Source organism: Sturnira hondurensis, unplaced genomic scaffold (genome assembly GCF_014824575.4).
Source record: "Sturnira hondurensis isolate 20B ecotype Veracruz unplaced genomic scaffold, ASM1482457v3 Scaffold0009935, whole genome shotgun sequence".
Classification (NCBI taxonomy): domain Eukaryota; kingdom Metazoa; phylum Chordata; class Mammalia; order Chiroptera; family Phyllostomidae; genus Sturnira; species Sturnira hondurensis.
Genome location: NW_028082566.1, coordinates 3,783,984 through 3,801,547, shown reverse-complemented (window position 1 = coordinate 3,801,547; position 17,564 = coordinate 3,783,984). Strand labels below are relative to the sequence as shown.

The window sequence follows — 17,564 nt, the reverse complement described above, 5'->3', positions numbered from 1 at the left end:
ACTATTATGTTATTAGACACTATTCTTAGTACAGACACCAGAGACTTGTGTTTATGATGCCAGTATTGGTTCTTAAATTATATACAATTATTTCCATAGCTTAAAATAGTTGTTGGGAGTCACATCAATTTAAAGAATAATTTTTACATGGATATTTATCTTACTCTCCATTGGAAAAACTTGTACGTAGTAGATGCTGTCTCTGGTTGTGAAACTGAAATCTAAGATATGAACAGTACCAGGATGACCATCTATGAAAAGAGTGGTAAACGTAGCTCAGGCCTGTACTGTGGGTTTTCTCAATTTCTCTTTCCCACCTTCATGGGAAGCCCTTTCCAACAGTTCTGTACTAATGATGTACCAAGTCTTCCCTCCTCAAGGGGAAGGGCCACGTAGGAAAAGATCTAATGAAGAAAAGCCTTCAAAACAATGACAAGGTGTGCTTATTCATTTTAAAAAGTCCCTCGTGTTTCATCTTAGCACCTCCCTATGTTGTGTGGAATGAAAGACTCTGTTGGTTGTTAAGTAACTTTCAGGCATCAGCACAGGAATATGAAGGAATATTCGGTGGGAAGATAGAGTGAGGTGCACAGCAATAGTGAATAATCGTCTCTATAAGTTTTCATTGTACAGCCCCTAACAGCACTCACATAAGGCTCACATCTAACAAATATTTCCACAATAGCCACAAACTCTGTTCTAGTTATACAGTCCTGGACAAACCACTCCACCCTTTTAGTCTTGGTTTCATCCTTTAGGCAAGGGTTAGACAAGACTAAGTATTTTGTAATCTGACACATGGAACCAACCTCACATGTTTCTGATAGTTATCGATAGCCATACAGAGGACAGGTTTGTAACTGAGATCATTCCATTCTTAGCTGTTTACCCCCAGTAGGTTTGGACACACTATTATTTACATAAGAAAAGGCACCTCTTTCAGTTTTGCTCATCCAGTCACAGAAAAATGACTGATGTTTGACAAGAAGGAAAGAATACTGATGTCATTTATTTTTGTTCTTCTGGACTGATAAAGATAAATAAAAATCTATAGGTTAATAAACTATACCGGCATAAATACTTAAGGTCAGAAAAGGAAATCATCATACTTGATGTTATTAGAAATAAAATTTACAAAGCAAATAGTTATCCTTTTAAATATTTTAATACATACTTAAAAATGGACAACTTAGTATTACATAATTATATAATATTGATACTGTTGGATATGTGGATGTATATATTTTTCTTTCCAGTAAAATAGCTTCATGCTTATAAAAGTCACCCTAAGTCAACTTGGGACAAAGAGAACAACATACAGTAAAAATAAACTGAGTAGTAAATGTATAAGTAAGGAAAATATTAGAAAGCAGTTACATTGTTGACACAAAGAAAAAATAAATACACTTTTCTATTATTTAAAGGCAGTTCACAATCATTTCCAGGAATTCTGTGAGGATTTAAGGCCATTTGTTCTAAAGAAATGTTTTAACTTGGACACAACATCACAAAACTGTAATTCTTGTAAAAACTGTACATGCAAAAACTCTTTACAATTAATCGTGGACAGGCAGATTAGTATATAGGAGTAGGTTATTTCGCAAATGTGTTGTGCACTAAGTCACATGGTTGTGTATATTTAACTGGGAATTTCACAAAAAACTTCCAGCGTGTGCACCCTTGTGTGGCAATGTGGAAAGGTGATAAGGAATCCAAGAGAGCCAGTATCCCTTTGAATTAAAATATCTAGACAAAGTATAATGGAATAAAAATTTTAAAACTTCTGCTACATGGTTCACAGTTAAATATTCTGGGTTTTAGTCTTTCTAAATAGCAGTATGATATAAAGAGGCTACTTTTTACACCAAGTATTTTTTGTGCATCTTCAGTTCACAATGTTTGAGTTTTTAAAAATTTCTACTTAGCAGTACAGAACATAAATTGACTGCAGTCTAAATTTGGAACCCAAGCTCCATGAAAAGTGCACGTTCTTACAGGATGTACATCTGCTAAGCTGAAACTCCCATACTTGGCAAATGCAGAGGAACTGATCACTAAGCAGGTGCAGCTTCGTAAAACAATTCACTCGCTGAAGGAATACGCAAGTATCTTCCGTCCCCCTTGTTTGCAACCGTATTTGTCCAGACAGTCATTCAAAGAGATATTGCTCTTGTAATTATAGCTATTGCAGTTTAGAAGACAAAGGATTCAATATGCAAAACTCTTATTCTTAAGAACAGTTATAAAAGTATTGAAATTTAAAAAGTAGTAACATGTAAACATTGATACAGAAAGACTGCTTTCCTATACACACAGCAGTCGAGGACAATTTTAGTTAAAAACATAGTTTGTGCTTTTCCCCAACAACACATTGGAAATTAGCTGTTTCTGTCCAAAGAAAAAAAAAGTAAAGGTTCAGAGAAGACATCCATATTTTGCTTCAAGCATTCCAAGAATTTTTCTGTTGCTCATGCAACAACCATATTTACAGTTTTGGTTTAGGAAGAGAATAATTTTGGATCCCAGAAAGCATATTAACCAGTACTGCTGAAACCAAATGGAGAACAGGTTCTCATTCCCTGGTTTGTTACAGAGCATCAGGACCAAGCCTGACTCAGCAGTTCGAACTGACATGTCATTCATGGTAACGTTTCAGAGCACAGTCATATCTGAGTCTGTAACACGTGTGTAGGTGGGGTGTACGGGGGAGGTGCAGGCAAAGGCTTGATTCCTCGGGCCCTCATGTAAGAGAGGAACTGCTCAGGGATCTCAGCCAGGACATCTTTAGCCAGTCTAGCCATACTCAGTATGTGGTTTCCGCTTCTGTCAATATAATCTCTGAAAGGCACAAACTGGAAAGCACAAGTGAGAGAAAGTTAATTCACAGACTATAGCATGCTAATTAACAGACACAAATGTTAGCACATGGACCTGTTTGGCTGTAGGAGTATCAGTGACCAGAGTCACAGGAGATGGACAATAATCACTATGTATTTTAAAGATATTTGATTCACTACAAATAACTATAATCATGACCAAAACTTTCTAATAAAAACTTTGCCTAAAAAGGGATATAATTGTTTCCCATGTTTTCCCCCCAATAATTCATGGCTCCTGGTTCCCGGATGTCCATCACTTCACTGCCTGGGTTTTGTGGTTCTGAGTTTTCTACCTGGCCTGGACTCCCAATAGGAGGGGACTCGGGAACCACTTCAGGGCTCAGTTTCTTGTCTAGTGGAGTTAATCCACACCTAATTCAGATTTCAAAGAAGAAATATTACCCAATGGAGGGTAACAAAATATAGTGCATATTGTTAAAGACTTCTAGACACATGTATTTTAAATTATGATTAGAACACCAAATCATAAGAACATGGTTATGCAATTCACATAATTGATATCAGCAGGGACCTGAAGTACAGGGTGGGGAAAAAGTATATTTACTGTTGTTTGTATGGAAAAGAATACAATAGTTAATAAATAATAATACAAGAATAAACTGTGTTTCACGTACTTACACCTGTAAACCTATTTTTCTCCTACCCTGTATTCAGTCCATTGAGTTTCCCCCAGTGTTGATCTTTTTATATCTGTTATTTGGAAAGGCACACATACAAACAAAGTTAAGCATGAGATTTGATATACTTCTTATGGAAATATCATCTTTCTTATTTTCACACCATATAAAAATGGCTGCTCTATCTTTATATAAGCAATTACGTGGAATCCTTATCAGCTCAACCCCAGATACCCTGGCAACAGATTGCCTGACTTCACTCTCATCTCTAATGATGCTGAAATTAATAAACACAGTGCTGGTTCAGGGCATTTATTCAATTCCCCTTAGAGACATGATGATTCTTGAAGCAACTTGGAAGTGATTGAACTGTTAATGTTGTGGTAGTTCAGGAACACAGTGATTGTAGGTCTCAGAGAAAAAGCAGAGTGAAGACATTTTAGGATGTTGAACAATTTCTAAGTATAACATTTTAAATTAAATCATTTCCCCAAGAGAAAGAGTGAGCACACTCTTATAAATATATGTTTTAAGTTTATTTCGAAAAACTTCCTCTTGACTTAAGCAGTTACTGAAAACATGATTTCAGAAAACAACTGTTATTAGGAAGTAGGCTTTAAAATGTCAGGTTGCTATGGTTAAACCAAGTAAAAATGTTAAGACATCAATTAATAGGGTTAATACCTATCATATACAGTGAAAACAGTGTGCTTTAAGAAACAGTAGAAAAATCACTCCCTTAAAAACAACTAAAACACACCGTAGGCAGAAGCATATCTCTAGGACTATAATTTTACTCTATCCATCTGAGGAGGAAAACTCCACTTTTTTGAAAAGCATAATAGAAAGGTGACAAATCTCACTCTTACCCCTGAAAGTAGCTAAGTAAGGGCAAGAAAAAAACTAACAGAGCAAATATAATCCTCAGCTGGGAAAATAAGTGGGCGATGTGAACTTCTGTGAACTTGCATTAACTATGGAAAAGACTTACATCTTTAATTTAAAAAAATCATAGGTGCAAACAAAGTTAAGGTTTATTTTCTCTCTGAAACTATAATTAGAAAAGTGATAAAATAGGAGTGAACACAGTTAAGGATTAATGAGAAAAACATATCTACTTGTAGCTATAATTATTTTCTTCCTCATTTTAATCAATATGGTTTTATTTTATTTTATTTATTTTTTAGAGCGAGGGGAAGGGAAGGAGAAAGGGAGAGAAACATCAGTGTGTGGTTGCTTCTCACGCACCCCCTATGGGGACCTGTTCCACAACACAGGCATGTGCCCTGACTGGGAATCAAACCGGCCACCCTTTGGTTTGCAAGCGAGCACTCAGCCCACTATGCCACACTAAATGGTATGGTATTTTAAAAGTTAACATTTTGTAATGTTGGTGTGGTTCATATACATCTAATTACCTTTTACGCTGCTTTTTAAAAGGGTCTGTATTTTTTTTTCTTCAGAATATGCAGCTAGTATCTGCAGTTCAGGGAAATGCTGATACCTCGGGCAAACCGTTGACACCTGGGCAGGGAAGGCGAGCTCGCTTGCCTGGCCTCTCCTTTACCTCAGCTTGGTCTTATATTTTTATTTCTTCTACACCAGGGCTAGTACACTCATTTATTTTTTTACCACTATTGTTACAAACTCTGGAATTAGATTTCCCAGGTTCAGAGGCTGGTTCTGCTACTTATTAGCTGCATGATCTTGGGCATGTTGCTTTCCACTCTTGGCCTCAGTTTTTCTCCACAAAGTGAGGACAATAATACCAACATACTTCACTAGGGTGTTACAGTAAGTGGACATGTGAAGCGCTTAAAGCAGTATTCAATTCATAATATGTACTGTATATAGTAATTATTATCGCTATCATAACTATTCATCAACTTATACACATATTCAATATAAATATGAAACTATCTTCTCAGTACTAAATTTACATTCTTATCAAACACTAAATACAAGGAATATTCTTCTCGACTTGATCTCTTTCAGATTTAAGTACAGTATCAGTATTGTAATCTAAAATAGTGATTCCTGGCCTTTCTGTAATTTTAAAACATCTATTGTTTCACCTCTCCAGCAAATGCTATAAGATGTGCTAAATTTTTTACTGAAGTGAATTGAAATTTATTTTTAAGAATGTCATGATATTCTAGAATGTCAAAACCAGGAACCATGATCACACAGAGACAGTTATACTCATCTAAACCACTTTTATAAATAATGAGTGAGAGAACCACATATCGCATCTAACTTAGGTTTGTCAGATGGGGGCACAGACAGGTACCTTCAGTACTAAGGGGCCGTTCCCCAGACTGAAAATGACTGGCGTATCAATTTACTGTCATCCATAGGAATGTACCTCATTCCATATGTGCGTTTGGTATAAAAAATGTTGAGAACTTTCTATTCATAAACCTAGATTATCTACACCTTTTCCAAAGGGACATTCATCAATTCAGTCATGTCAGGGTGAAAATGACAAGTCACTCTTCATTCCCTTCACCTGTTACTAATGCCGAATCTTAGAGCTTTCATGAAAAAATAGACGCCCTCTTTCTTAAACTACTGCTCATATCCTTCGACAATCAGTTATCCACTCCACCTCTCGGAACACTCTGTTTACTGTTATTTTCTAAAGTCACTCCTATGACCACTGTACGTGAGGACCACCTGTTCAGAATAATGCCCACACATTTGTGAATGAACGATCATGGACTATTATTAGAAATTAACGTGGACTCTTAAAATGCTTGGCTTAGAGCAATAAATGCATTCTGTTCTGTAGCAGTGTAGTATATCCTTCATACTGTACGCCTTTCCCCTAGGATCCATCCACTATACGGAAAATGTTCCTCGTGGCTGCTTTGATGGCCGGCCTTGTCTATTTGTGAAAACAAGTTTAAATCAGTTTGGGAAAATGGGTTTTTTGTTGTTGTTCTGTTAAATATTACTTGATTGCTGCTACTATGCAGAGCTCCATTAGTGATTTTCAAGTCGAAGTCTTCAAGGTTATTATTCTCCTCTTAATAGACATTACAACTTGAATATAATTTTTAAGAAAATGATAGGTTGGCCAGCAGCTGTATGCAACCAAGAGAAATTACACTGCTTTATGCACAATGCCCAATCTGTATCACAAGCAAGCAAAAAATCCCATGTAAGTTTTAGAATAACAACCTTAGGATCTCATCCTGCTTACTGTTTATACTCTAGTCATATGAGATTGAGTCCTGAGGCAATGAATATAATCACACACCAGGCTGACTACTGTCATTTGTCAAGGTACGGCCACCATGAAACAGTGACACAAAATGCTTTCCCCCGGATTATGCCAATCCACTAATGAGAATAACTGATACTGATATTAATGCATTTATTTAGCAACTGGTAAGTGGGAGGCCTTCTGTTAAGAGATTCAGTACAATATCTTATAATATTTAATTTTTATCATTGTGTTATCCATATTTTGAGCTGACAAGAAGAAACTGAAACTTGGAGAGTTTAATTAACTTATCCGCTATCAGATACTTAGTTATAAATATCACTTATTATTTGAACCCAAATTAATCTGACTCTGATACATTAACCATGACAGTATATGAAAAGGGGAACAAATCCTAATAATCTTCATTAGCATTTTGCATTTTAGGAGAGGAGGTGTAGTATCACATTATGAATATAGGATTTGGAATCAGAACTCTGTTGACAGAGTTGGATCAACCAACTTTTGATTTAATAACTTTGTACAAGTCGTTTAACAACGCATCTCAAGTCTCTGTTTCCTTGTTCATAAATTATTATAAGGCAAAAACTGACTAGTATTTTTAGGAAGATATAAAGTAATATAAATATCATTTTTTAAAAAAACAAAATTAGTTTGTGTGTGTAGAGAGAGGCTATTGCAAAAGGCAGTATAGTGGGAAATTCCAAAATGTAGGATTTTAATCAACCCAATGAGGAGGAAGACTATTCCAGTAAAATGAAAAGAGAAAATAAGAGCAAGAACAATGGAAATGTGTGGTACAAAGATAACTAATAGTCCTATTTGTCTAGACAAAGTGCGAGTGTGTGTGTGTGTGTGTTTAGCTAAAGAGGAAGACTGGGTCAGGGCAAGGAGACTCTTAAATGCCATGTTCAAGATTTACAATCAGTTATGCAGAATATTGATTTAAAATTTTAGAATCAAACATTTTAAGATTAAATTATGACTCTACTTCTTACTAGCGTGTGACTATAAACAAGAGAAACTTCATTCTTCTTTTTAAAAATATGATAATCAATCTTCCTGCCTCAACAAACTCAATTAAGGACCGAATGAAGTAATGCTATAGCTCTTAGCCTACCTAGGATATGAAGGACTTAATAAATGATTAAATGTCATTACTATATGAAGAATTTGGATGCCACTGAAGACTTGACAATATAATGAATACCCCACCTACTACTCTCAATTATCTGCCAAAACTCAAGCTACCTACTATTAGTTGCAGCCTTAGGTTTTTGTCCACTTAAGAAATTTGGGGTTGTGTGCTGTGCATAAACCCGATTAGCTTCAAAGTGGAAATGCAAAAGAGCCTAAATAGGCCCTATTTTCTGACGATATCACAGCCAGCATTGTAATAAATATCAATATCACGATATTACAGCATTTATTATAATGGCTTAGATAGCTTCTCATGATGGGAAGGATGATCAAGCCATTCTTTGTGTGCCCTTGCAACTCTGATATACTGAATAATCCAGGGTATTTCTATTCTTGAAAATAACTCATTTAAAAAATGTTTTAGTGGATGGTAGAGGCTGGAAAACTGTGATGGTGGAATGTTTTAAAATCTTATTCAAGATGAGGATGCTAATTGTTCTTCAATAAGATACTGTATGTAAACGACTATCTTGCTTGCTATTTTTAAAAGACTAATCACTAGGAATTTCTCCATGAAATTAGAAAAGGATACATCAAATCTCCTTAATTAAATGTAGGCATGTAAGTCAAGATGTCACTGTCATTCAGAAGCTACTAACAATTTGAGGACATTTTAATTTTGTGTTTAGAATCTGTAAGATCTCACAGCTCTTTCAGTTCAATTTTATGGGGTAAAATCCCTTGTGTGTTTAGCTGTGTTCCCAGATGCCTTGAAAACCTCTGGGGATCCCAGTATCATTTTATGGAAGTGGACTGGTCTTCAGGATTCTAAGTATAAAGGAGACGGAGTATATAATTGTACTTACATATACCTTAACTGATAAGGTACAAGTGTATTTTCATGTGTTTTATGTCCTCTGAAACTCACAACATCATGAAAAGAGCAAAGATGAAAGACTTTAGTGTTTGGAGTTAATGAAACAAAGGCTCAAAGAGATTTATTGACGTGTTCAAGGTCAGAGTGCCAACAAAATAATTTCACAGAACTGAGTCGTTTCGCAATGTTCTGTCCAATACAGCATACCCACTGAGAGACTAAATACTTTCATCAATACTTATTATACATATAATAAGAACTGCTGGCTATCACCAACACAACATATTAGCTCTCTTAAAGAAAACCTTGACATGAGCAGTCTTAAGCAAGTAATACCAAGTCTCCCACAAGCATCATTTAGATAATATTATGAGATATGGGGTTCCTCTGTTAACTTTGTAAAAACGCATTACCACAGACACATAACACATTCTCAAGGACTTCAAATTCATACTTCCCTTTAGTAATTTAATTGTTGGAATCTGTGAGCCAGACATTATGGAGAGCCTTTAGATAAACGGTAATTACTTGAACCTATAATTATGCTAATGAGGTTGGGGTGAATAATCACGGGTCTAATCATGGAACCACCACGGGTTTCTGAAATAGATGACCGCATTACCGTGCTCCCTTTCGGATCTGCTTTTAACTTCATCATCCACATGGGTGGCCACGTGCTTCTTCACTCTACCAAGAATGCTAGGTTGAAATGAATGTCCTATTTCATTATCTTTTTGTTTTAAAGCCTCACCCAAGGAGATGTTTTTATTGATTTCAGAGAGAGAGGTGGAAGGAGAGAGACAGACAGACCAACCAGCAGACAGACATCAGTGTGAGAAGCATCAGTCTGTTTCCTCCCTGATGCAATGTGACTGGAAGGGAACCTGCAGCCTAGGCATGTGTCCTGACTGGGGACCGAAGTTTTGATGTACAGGGTGATGCTCTAACTTGCTGAGCCATCCAGCCAAGGCCATGTTTAATTATCTTTTTAAAAACTGCAATACAAAGGTCCCTCACTTAAAATTTAATTTTGCTGACTGATTAAGAACAATGCTTTTAAATCTTTATCAACATTAATCTTTATATTATCATTATTTATAAATTATGTTATAATCTCCCTTGAATTATTTTAATAGCTTTTTATTGTATTTTGCTGAGTTCTATTTTAGGAACATATTTTATATACATTCTCTCATTTAATCTTTACAACCATGTCAGAACACTAAAATTTAGAAAACTTTCCAAGTTTATCACAGTTGGAAAATCCAGGATTTGAACCAAATTCTGCTGGATTAGATTGTCTTAATGACTGTATTATGGGTGAATATGCAGTTTATTAACTTAAGAGAAAGTACTAAAGTCCACTGCTTGCTCCTCCAAAAACATTCAGATTGTATGTTTACATCACACTGACGCCTCCACTTTCCTATTTAAGAAGGTAAAGCTCACAGCCTTTGCCCCTTCTGACATCCTAAAAGATGTGGAGACTCAAGTATGCAGAAGTGTAGTTGAATTAACTCCTTGTTTGTAATTATACATTTTAATTATATTGGTTACTAATTATTTTTCTTTCTATTATTCTTTTTTAAATTATAACAGAATTGTGAATCATATATACAAAAATATCATTATATATTATGTTATCTTTATGGTTATATATAATTCATATATTTTATATATAATTTATATATTTATTGTGCTTTTAAGATCTATTTCTCTGCCTTTCTAACCATAATCTATAAAGTATGATAATATCTACATTTTTGGTTTGTTTATACTAAATTTATTTACTCTGAATATGTATCAGCTGCTTTAAAATATATTTAGTCTTTGTTGCAGACTAAATAATTAAATAAACATCATTAAAAAGTCCATTATGTTTCTAGATTCTAGTTTTGCTGAAATCTCAATACTTTATGGTAATAATAAAGTAGTAATAAAAATAACATACTAACAATTCAATTTTATATATCATGGATCTAAAGTCCATAGGGAAGTAATTGGTGCCCCTGTTACTTAATGGGCACCTCATAGAGAATCCACCAATTAAATTAAGCAGAACCCGAAACTCTTCATTTCAATTTATTTATGTATCAGAACTGACAAGAGCTATTCACAATGACCAAAATAAATCATTTTCATTAAATATCTTACCTGCACAATGTCCCTTTCAGCATATTTTCCCCTGGAGGAAACTCTTACATCATCTCCATCCAACTCAATCATTGCTTGAAAATAAAATGCAATTATTAATCCAGTGTATTTTAGCCATTTACTAAAACAATGTAGGCAATAAGGTAATCAAGGTGCACGAAGTAGAGATACATCCTCTGTAAAATCAAAAAGCTGTTGATCCTTCATCTTCTCAGCCCTTTCTCTCATAGAACTTGACTGAGGGTAACTGTACACACGAAGCAAAGCCATGTCCTGGGACCCTTTGAAAGACAGGAAGAGCCTATGCAGTAGAGAATAGTCTCTGGGCGCATCTGCCCATCCCAGGGGTTCTCAGATCTGGGTTATATGCTTTACATGACTGAGCAACTGGTACTAATCCATTCAATGTTACTTTTTTTTTTCTAACTTAAGAAACTTGGTGCTAATCATCAAGGAATTTCCAAAAACAATTGAACTGTATTCTAACTGAAACTATAACAAAGCTATAGATCCGTAGTCTAATTTCCACTTTAAAAAGACTTAAAAGCAAAGAAACATTTGCTCTGCCCTTACACTGACTGGATAAAGTATAATTTTTCTGAATATGATTCTTTTGTTGGTTAATAGAGAATTTCAACATCACACGGAACAGCTGGCATTTGTGAATGCTGCAATGTAAGAGTTCATTTGGTGATACAGTAATGTTATCCTGCAATTAAGAACATTTTCCAGAGTTTATTAGGTTTTCAGTGAGATTCTCTAAATAATTAATTACATGAGGAATGCTAATTTGTGCTTAAAGTATAATTTTATTACTGATAATTCATTTTCTATACACATGACATTCACTAGGCTCATATGAGCCACTTCTAATTATAATGTTTGCCTCTGAACCCTCCAAAACTTACTGCTCAGTTAGAGTATAATTCTGACATTTTTTTAGTCTTTTACTCAGTGCATGAATGATGCATTTGGGTGAAAAAACATTGTTTTAAATTTTATTTTTCTACACATGGTCTTGAGTCTGAGCTGAATCATCTCGAGTTCACATAACTGATAGACAGCCCCCACCCCACTTGCTTAGGTAGACAACACAGGTCACAACACAGCAAAGTGTATATGAGTGTATGACTGATGAAAAGGTAATTAACTTATTCAAACTACAGAAGACCTATTTTTGTCTCCCATAATTTTTAGGGATATAAATAAAATAATTCATTATATTCAAATACTTTCAAGAGTTAATTTCTTTTTGTTGTCTAGATTTGTTTTCAAATTTTTCCTACTACTTTGAGATACAAATGTATATCGATAATGACATGCTGGCAAAAGTTCTTTCTTATTGAATTTGCTCATTAAAGAAAATGACAGTTATTTACACAATAATATATTAGAGTGAGATCCTGTAAAGTATCTGCCTCCCATTTTCCAGAGTGTCTTTTGGGTTAAAAGGTGGCATGTGGCAAGACGACACTTCTGAGAACAAGGGGAAAAGAAATGACGAGCAAGTGGTGGGAAGGGGGCGTCCACCCTTCAGGTGTACAGATTATCATGTCCTCGAGGCTCATGATGCTGTAAGCCCCAGTGCCCCACCAGTACCTGTCCGTGGAAAAACAAGTGTGAGAGATGGACATGCAACACTTTCTAGCCACAGGAGACAGGATGAAGCTAGAGCCCCTTGAAGTTCTTCCCTTCTAAAGTGAGTGGATCAAAGCAGGTAGCCAGATGCTGCTTTAATTCGACTTTTTGCCTTTTAAGGATAAAGAAATCCCACCTTGAGAAATCTTTCTTCTTAATGAAGGTGCTTTATAAAAAAAGTAAAAAGTCACTGGGGGAAATTTTTACAGAAAATTATAAACCGTTCTTATTAAAATATAGAAATCAATTTGAATGCACTTTAATCTAACTTCTACAACCTTCAAAACGTGGATGGCAAAATATTTCCTTTCTTGCCCATACAAATCAGGTATAAATTTTGCATTTAGGTGGTTAGCTGATAAAATTTGCAAGGTTTATTTCTATTTTTCCCCCTATATCAGTTTGTAAGTATGGCATGTAAACTTACTTGATGGTAGTCTTGGCAGTAAGTGCCCAGAGAAAGGCCCTTCTGACAAGACAGCAGGAATCTGAATGTAAGTTGGATATTTCCTATATTAAAGATGAGTATTCTGTCCTTTTCTACTTAGCCATAGATGTGTTTTGAGAGGAAAGAAGAAAATCCTTCAGAGAAGCACCTATTGCCTCCTAGTGGAATAATCTAATTTTTAGCGCCAGGCCTGGAGGCCGGTCCATCCTATTTAAATCTCCATCCTGGTGAAAGCAGAAACCAAGTGGTGCAGGTCCCCAGTTTCCTGTCCACAGGTTTGCCAGGGAAACTTTCCCTGTAACTCTCAGGTGGCAGTTCTACTGGGACGGAACTTCCCTCTTGGACTACAATCTTCACTTTTCCATGTGGAAAGGCGAAGAATTCACGGGATTAGTTAAGATTAGCGGAAGAAACTGACCTCGAATCTCTCTTTCTTGGAGCTGCCTGTCCTCAAGTTGGAGGCAGTCCCTCCCTGTGGCATGCTCCTGTATGGAGGCTGCTCCTGTATGGAGGCTACTCCTGTATGGAGGCTGCTCCTATGGCAAGACCCCGCCCCTGCATGGAGGAGGCCTTGAGATAAGGGTGCGGTCATTTAATACTGGGGAAAGAAAGTAGTGGGAAGTTGGCCACCGCACACAGGTTAACCCAGATTCCAATTCTGCGTCTCGAGTAATAAAGCTTATTTTCTGGTCCCTGTCTGTGTCCTGCATATCTTTCCCCCCCCAGTTACTTTAAGAAGTCATAGAGGGAAATGACGAATAATCATACCTCAAAATGCTAATAGATAATTCATTGGGAACTAAAGAAGAGAACAAAATAAATAGCAGTATCTTCTGCACTAAATAGAAATGTAAACTAAAAATATACACCAGGAAGAGTCAGTGGCTCTGTATTCAAACATTATGTGTGGGGGCTCTTGAATAGATGATCAGGGTTACCACCTCTAAGTTCATACACCTACTAGTGGACTTCCTAGGAGTTTGAGAGACCTGAGATGTACCAAATCAGAGGTGTATCCTTGAGAAGCAAAAGCAAATTAGTAGCTGAGGAAGAAAGTATGAGTTATTTTAACTGGCAATGAGTAAAGATTGTGCATCTCAGCCTGTCATTAATTAATGCAGATGATCAAGTGCACAAAGCATTAAGAAAAAAGATGTGTTTTAGCCTTTTTGACTCCAGAGAAGGACGTCATATTCATGCCTGAAATACAAGCAAGTAGATGCAAATATCCAGAGACAGAAAATGTTCGCAGAAGGAGCAGCCATCAGGCTAAGTGACATTTTGCTGTAGAAAATGGGAGATTATAATGATAAAAAGGATGACCATCCAAGCATGGAATTGAAGAGAGGAATATTCAGAGTCAACAATATAATTTTGCCTGTGGTTCTTTATCTGAGACAGACAGATATATACTGCTTTTATGGAGGAGGCACTGGTGGTTAACTGGGAACCGACACCATGACAATCATACTGAAATTAGCCACCGACATGCCTCAATTAACTTGTTACATAACAAAGGTTGTTCCAAAATCCTAAAATTATTTTCATTTCCAAAGTTCCAAGGCAAAGAAACTGTCATTGTTAATATAAAACACCTGAACCAGGTGAATGTTACACAGTCATGTAGGTGCCGTCCAGTACGGAGTTCTCTGAGAGGAATTCACCAGGTAACTACTTAGAGACTTTCCTTTTTTCATTTGCAACCTAGGCATGTGCCCTGACTGGGAATTGAACCCACAACCCTTTGGTGCATGGGATGATGCCCCAACCAACTAAGCCACCAGGCCAGGGCTAAAAGGCTATCCTTAAAGAACTTTGCTCAGATCACTAATTACACAAACGCCTATCACTAAGCATCTGACCATGACCTAAGCCCAAACAGAAAACGGTCAGTTCTATTTCCATTTTGCACTTTCATATAAAAGAATATATGTGTGTGTGTGTATATATATATATATATATATGTATATATAGTCGATCAACAAGTGTGGGACTGAAAATTCATTAAAGTAGAATCTTATGCTGTGTTAATATTTCTATTCACAACCTAATGGTTTATTAATTTAGTGTTCATTCCCAAAGGTTTTTAGCAAACCCAGAGTATTTTGTCTTGGGAACAAAAATCCAATTTACCTCTCTGTAAGTCTTTAAAAAATATTATTTTGAGCTACAAAGTATCTGTACTGAAATGGAAAGATACATGTTGCATTAATCTATACCGGAGGGGCAATGTTCTACTCAGAAGACAATCTTTTAATCTGCTTACCTCAAAAGACTTCATTGTGAAAGATCGATATTGATGCCTAATGTACAGAGGCAATACATACAAGCCTACATGTATGCTCACATTCATATATTTTAAAAACAGTGATAGGAACTCAAGAGCATGATGAGTCAGATTAAATTAAATAAACTCCCAAGAAATACTATTGGATTTTGTTACTCACCATCAAATTCTGCTGGTCCAACACCAACTATAATTATTGACATTGGAAGTTTTGAAGCCTTCAAAGAGAATACACAATGAGTTCACACTAGGAAATTGAGTTCTTAAGAAAAGAATTAAGATGTAAGAAAAAATTAATATCCTGTTTTACTTTATCTTTTTACACAGATGCTCATTAAAGTACTTAGGAATGTATTTAAACATCAAAACACATTAAAGCAAAACAGAATAATATACTAATTCCACTCTTATGCTTCTGCAACTCTGTACACAGGTTGACTCGGTGGGACATTCTTCAGGGTGGACTAGCCTTGGGTAACATAAAAAATAAAAAGTACTGAGATTCAGCTTTCACGTGCTATTATCAGCCAAAATCTGCCTAAGATGACTTTGGGTATCCTTAGTCAATCATTTTTCATGTTCTGTCTTCTCTCAAAAACCTTTCTGTTGCTAACGGGGGCAAACATTCACATGTCTATGAAACAGTAATACCCTACTCTACCTCATTTTTTACCCAAGTTTGGGAAAAAGAATTTGTATAGCAAATAAAGGAATAAAAACGATAATTATGGAAAGTTATATATTAATATAATTAATGTATTAACTATGCATAAGATTGTGTGGGACACTGAATATGTTACAGCATGTTTTCTTATGGTATGTATCACTTAAATGAAATCATCACTTTAAAATAATTTTATGGTAAAAATCTGAGACCAAGCTACAGAATGACACTATGGTATAGCAACCACATCTTCCTCTAGGAAGGTCACTGAATCATAAATAATTTTCTTCAGCACATCATGTCCTATCAGTTTAAATCTACATGATTAAATCCATACGTTAAAGTGTACACTAACTCCACTGACCAGAGCATTAAAGAAATCAGGATAAACTGCACCCAATGTGTCTACTTAAAAAATAAATGTGTGAGCCTCTACTCCTCCTCCTCCTTCTTGTGTTTGTTTTTTTCTTAGCATATGTCTATAAGCCCTTGATTTTCCCCCACATGAAACTATTTTTCTCTCATACCATAGAGCTAATTGTATTTTCTCTATGCTATTAATAATTATGAGGCGTGATAAACATTCATGCAACCAATTTATACTACATGTCTATTTTGCGTCAAATGTTGCTAAGCCTGGTTATAGAAAGGAGAGTAAAAACAGAAATAATTTTATTGATTATAATCTAGGACATGTAGACTTTCTAGCTTATAGACTAATAAAGAAGACAATCAAGTAATCATTAAATATAACATAATTAGAAATAATAATGAAAAAAATGTTTTTTAAACCAAGTCCAGTTCCTATCTAATTCTGTAGAAATAGAAATTAGCACAGTTTTGTTACTGAAAAGTGAATATTAAGAAACACTTTGCACAAATTATAAAATTGTGTACTCGTACATCAAACTAAAAGGTAAACAACAAATACACTCATGCCATACGGGTAGTGTCATTATCTTATTTTTTTATTTTTTGGAAGTACCAGTAATTTTGTTACACCAGTTATCCATACCCTTGCCTTAGTACAGATGAATCAATGGTACAAATGTGTCTGAGTAATGTTAACAATACAATCAGCTCCAAAGGCATGGCACCAGTTTCACTGGGGAGTCAACAAAACTCTGGTCTCAACCAGAACGGCATGCTGTCCCTTGGCCAGCCCAACACCAAAGGACCCCTACTTACGTTCACTATAGACTCCTTCGTCTGAGCCATATCTGAGATAACGCCGTCTGTCACAATCAGGAGCACAAAATACTGGGAGCCATCCTTTACCGAAGAAGCATATCTGAAAGGCAACAGAAGGGTAAAGAATGCCACAGACCATAAACCAGTTCCCTCTGCGATGGTTGCTAAATATAACTGGAAACGGTCAATAAACCTTTTAATCACAGGAGAGCACGTAAACATATGTGAAGAGCCTATATCTTGCACACTCTCCACTACACACTTTCCTGAAGTACCAGCACTCTAGAGCATCAGCAGCTTCACTGCACACTGGCACACAGACATGCCTGGCTATCTCAGACCCGCATTCACTGATGAAAGGTGAGTTGGAGGAGGGGATGCTGAGCACAGTAAAATGGATATAAGTTGGAAACAGGCAT

General features: G+C 35.9%; 1 protein-coding gene across 2 annotated transcripts in view; it reads right to left on the bottom strand.

The window, feature by feature from the left end:
* Positions 1-1,146: 1,146 nt before the first annotated feature.
* Positions 1,147-17,564, bottom strand: part of CPNE8 (copine 8) — a 178,683-nt gene continuing 162,265 nt past the window's right edge. Inside the window, exons 17-20 of one of the 2 annotated variants that reach the window (XM_037058175.1) lie at positions 17,143-17,245; positions 15,451-15,508; positions 10,918-10,991; positions 1,147-2,852 (exon numbers count right to left, since the gene is read on the bottom strand). In XM_037058175.1, the coding sequence (XP_036914070.1) occupies positions 2,664-2,852; positions 10,918-10,991; positions 15,451-15,508; positions 17,143-17,245 (424 nt within the window). In that variant the 3' untranslated portion in view covers positions 1,147-2,663. Of the gene's footprint in view, positions 2,853-3,499; positions 3,929-10,917; positions 10,992-15,450; positions 15,509-17,142; positions 17,246-17,564 lie in introns of those variants that run through there. The other variant, XM_037058176.1, reaches the window with a different exon arrangement.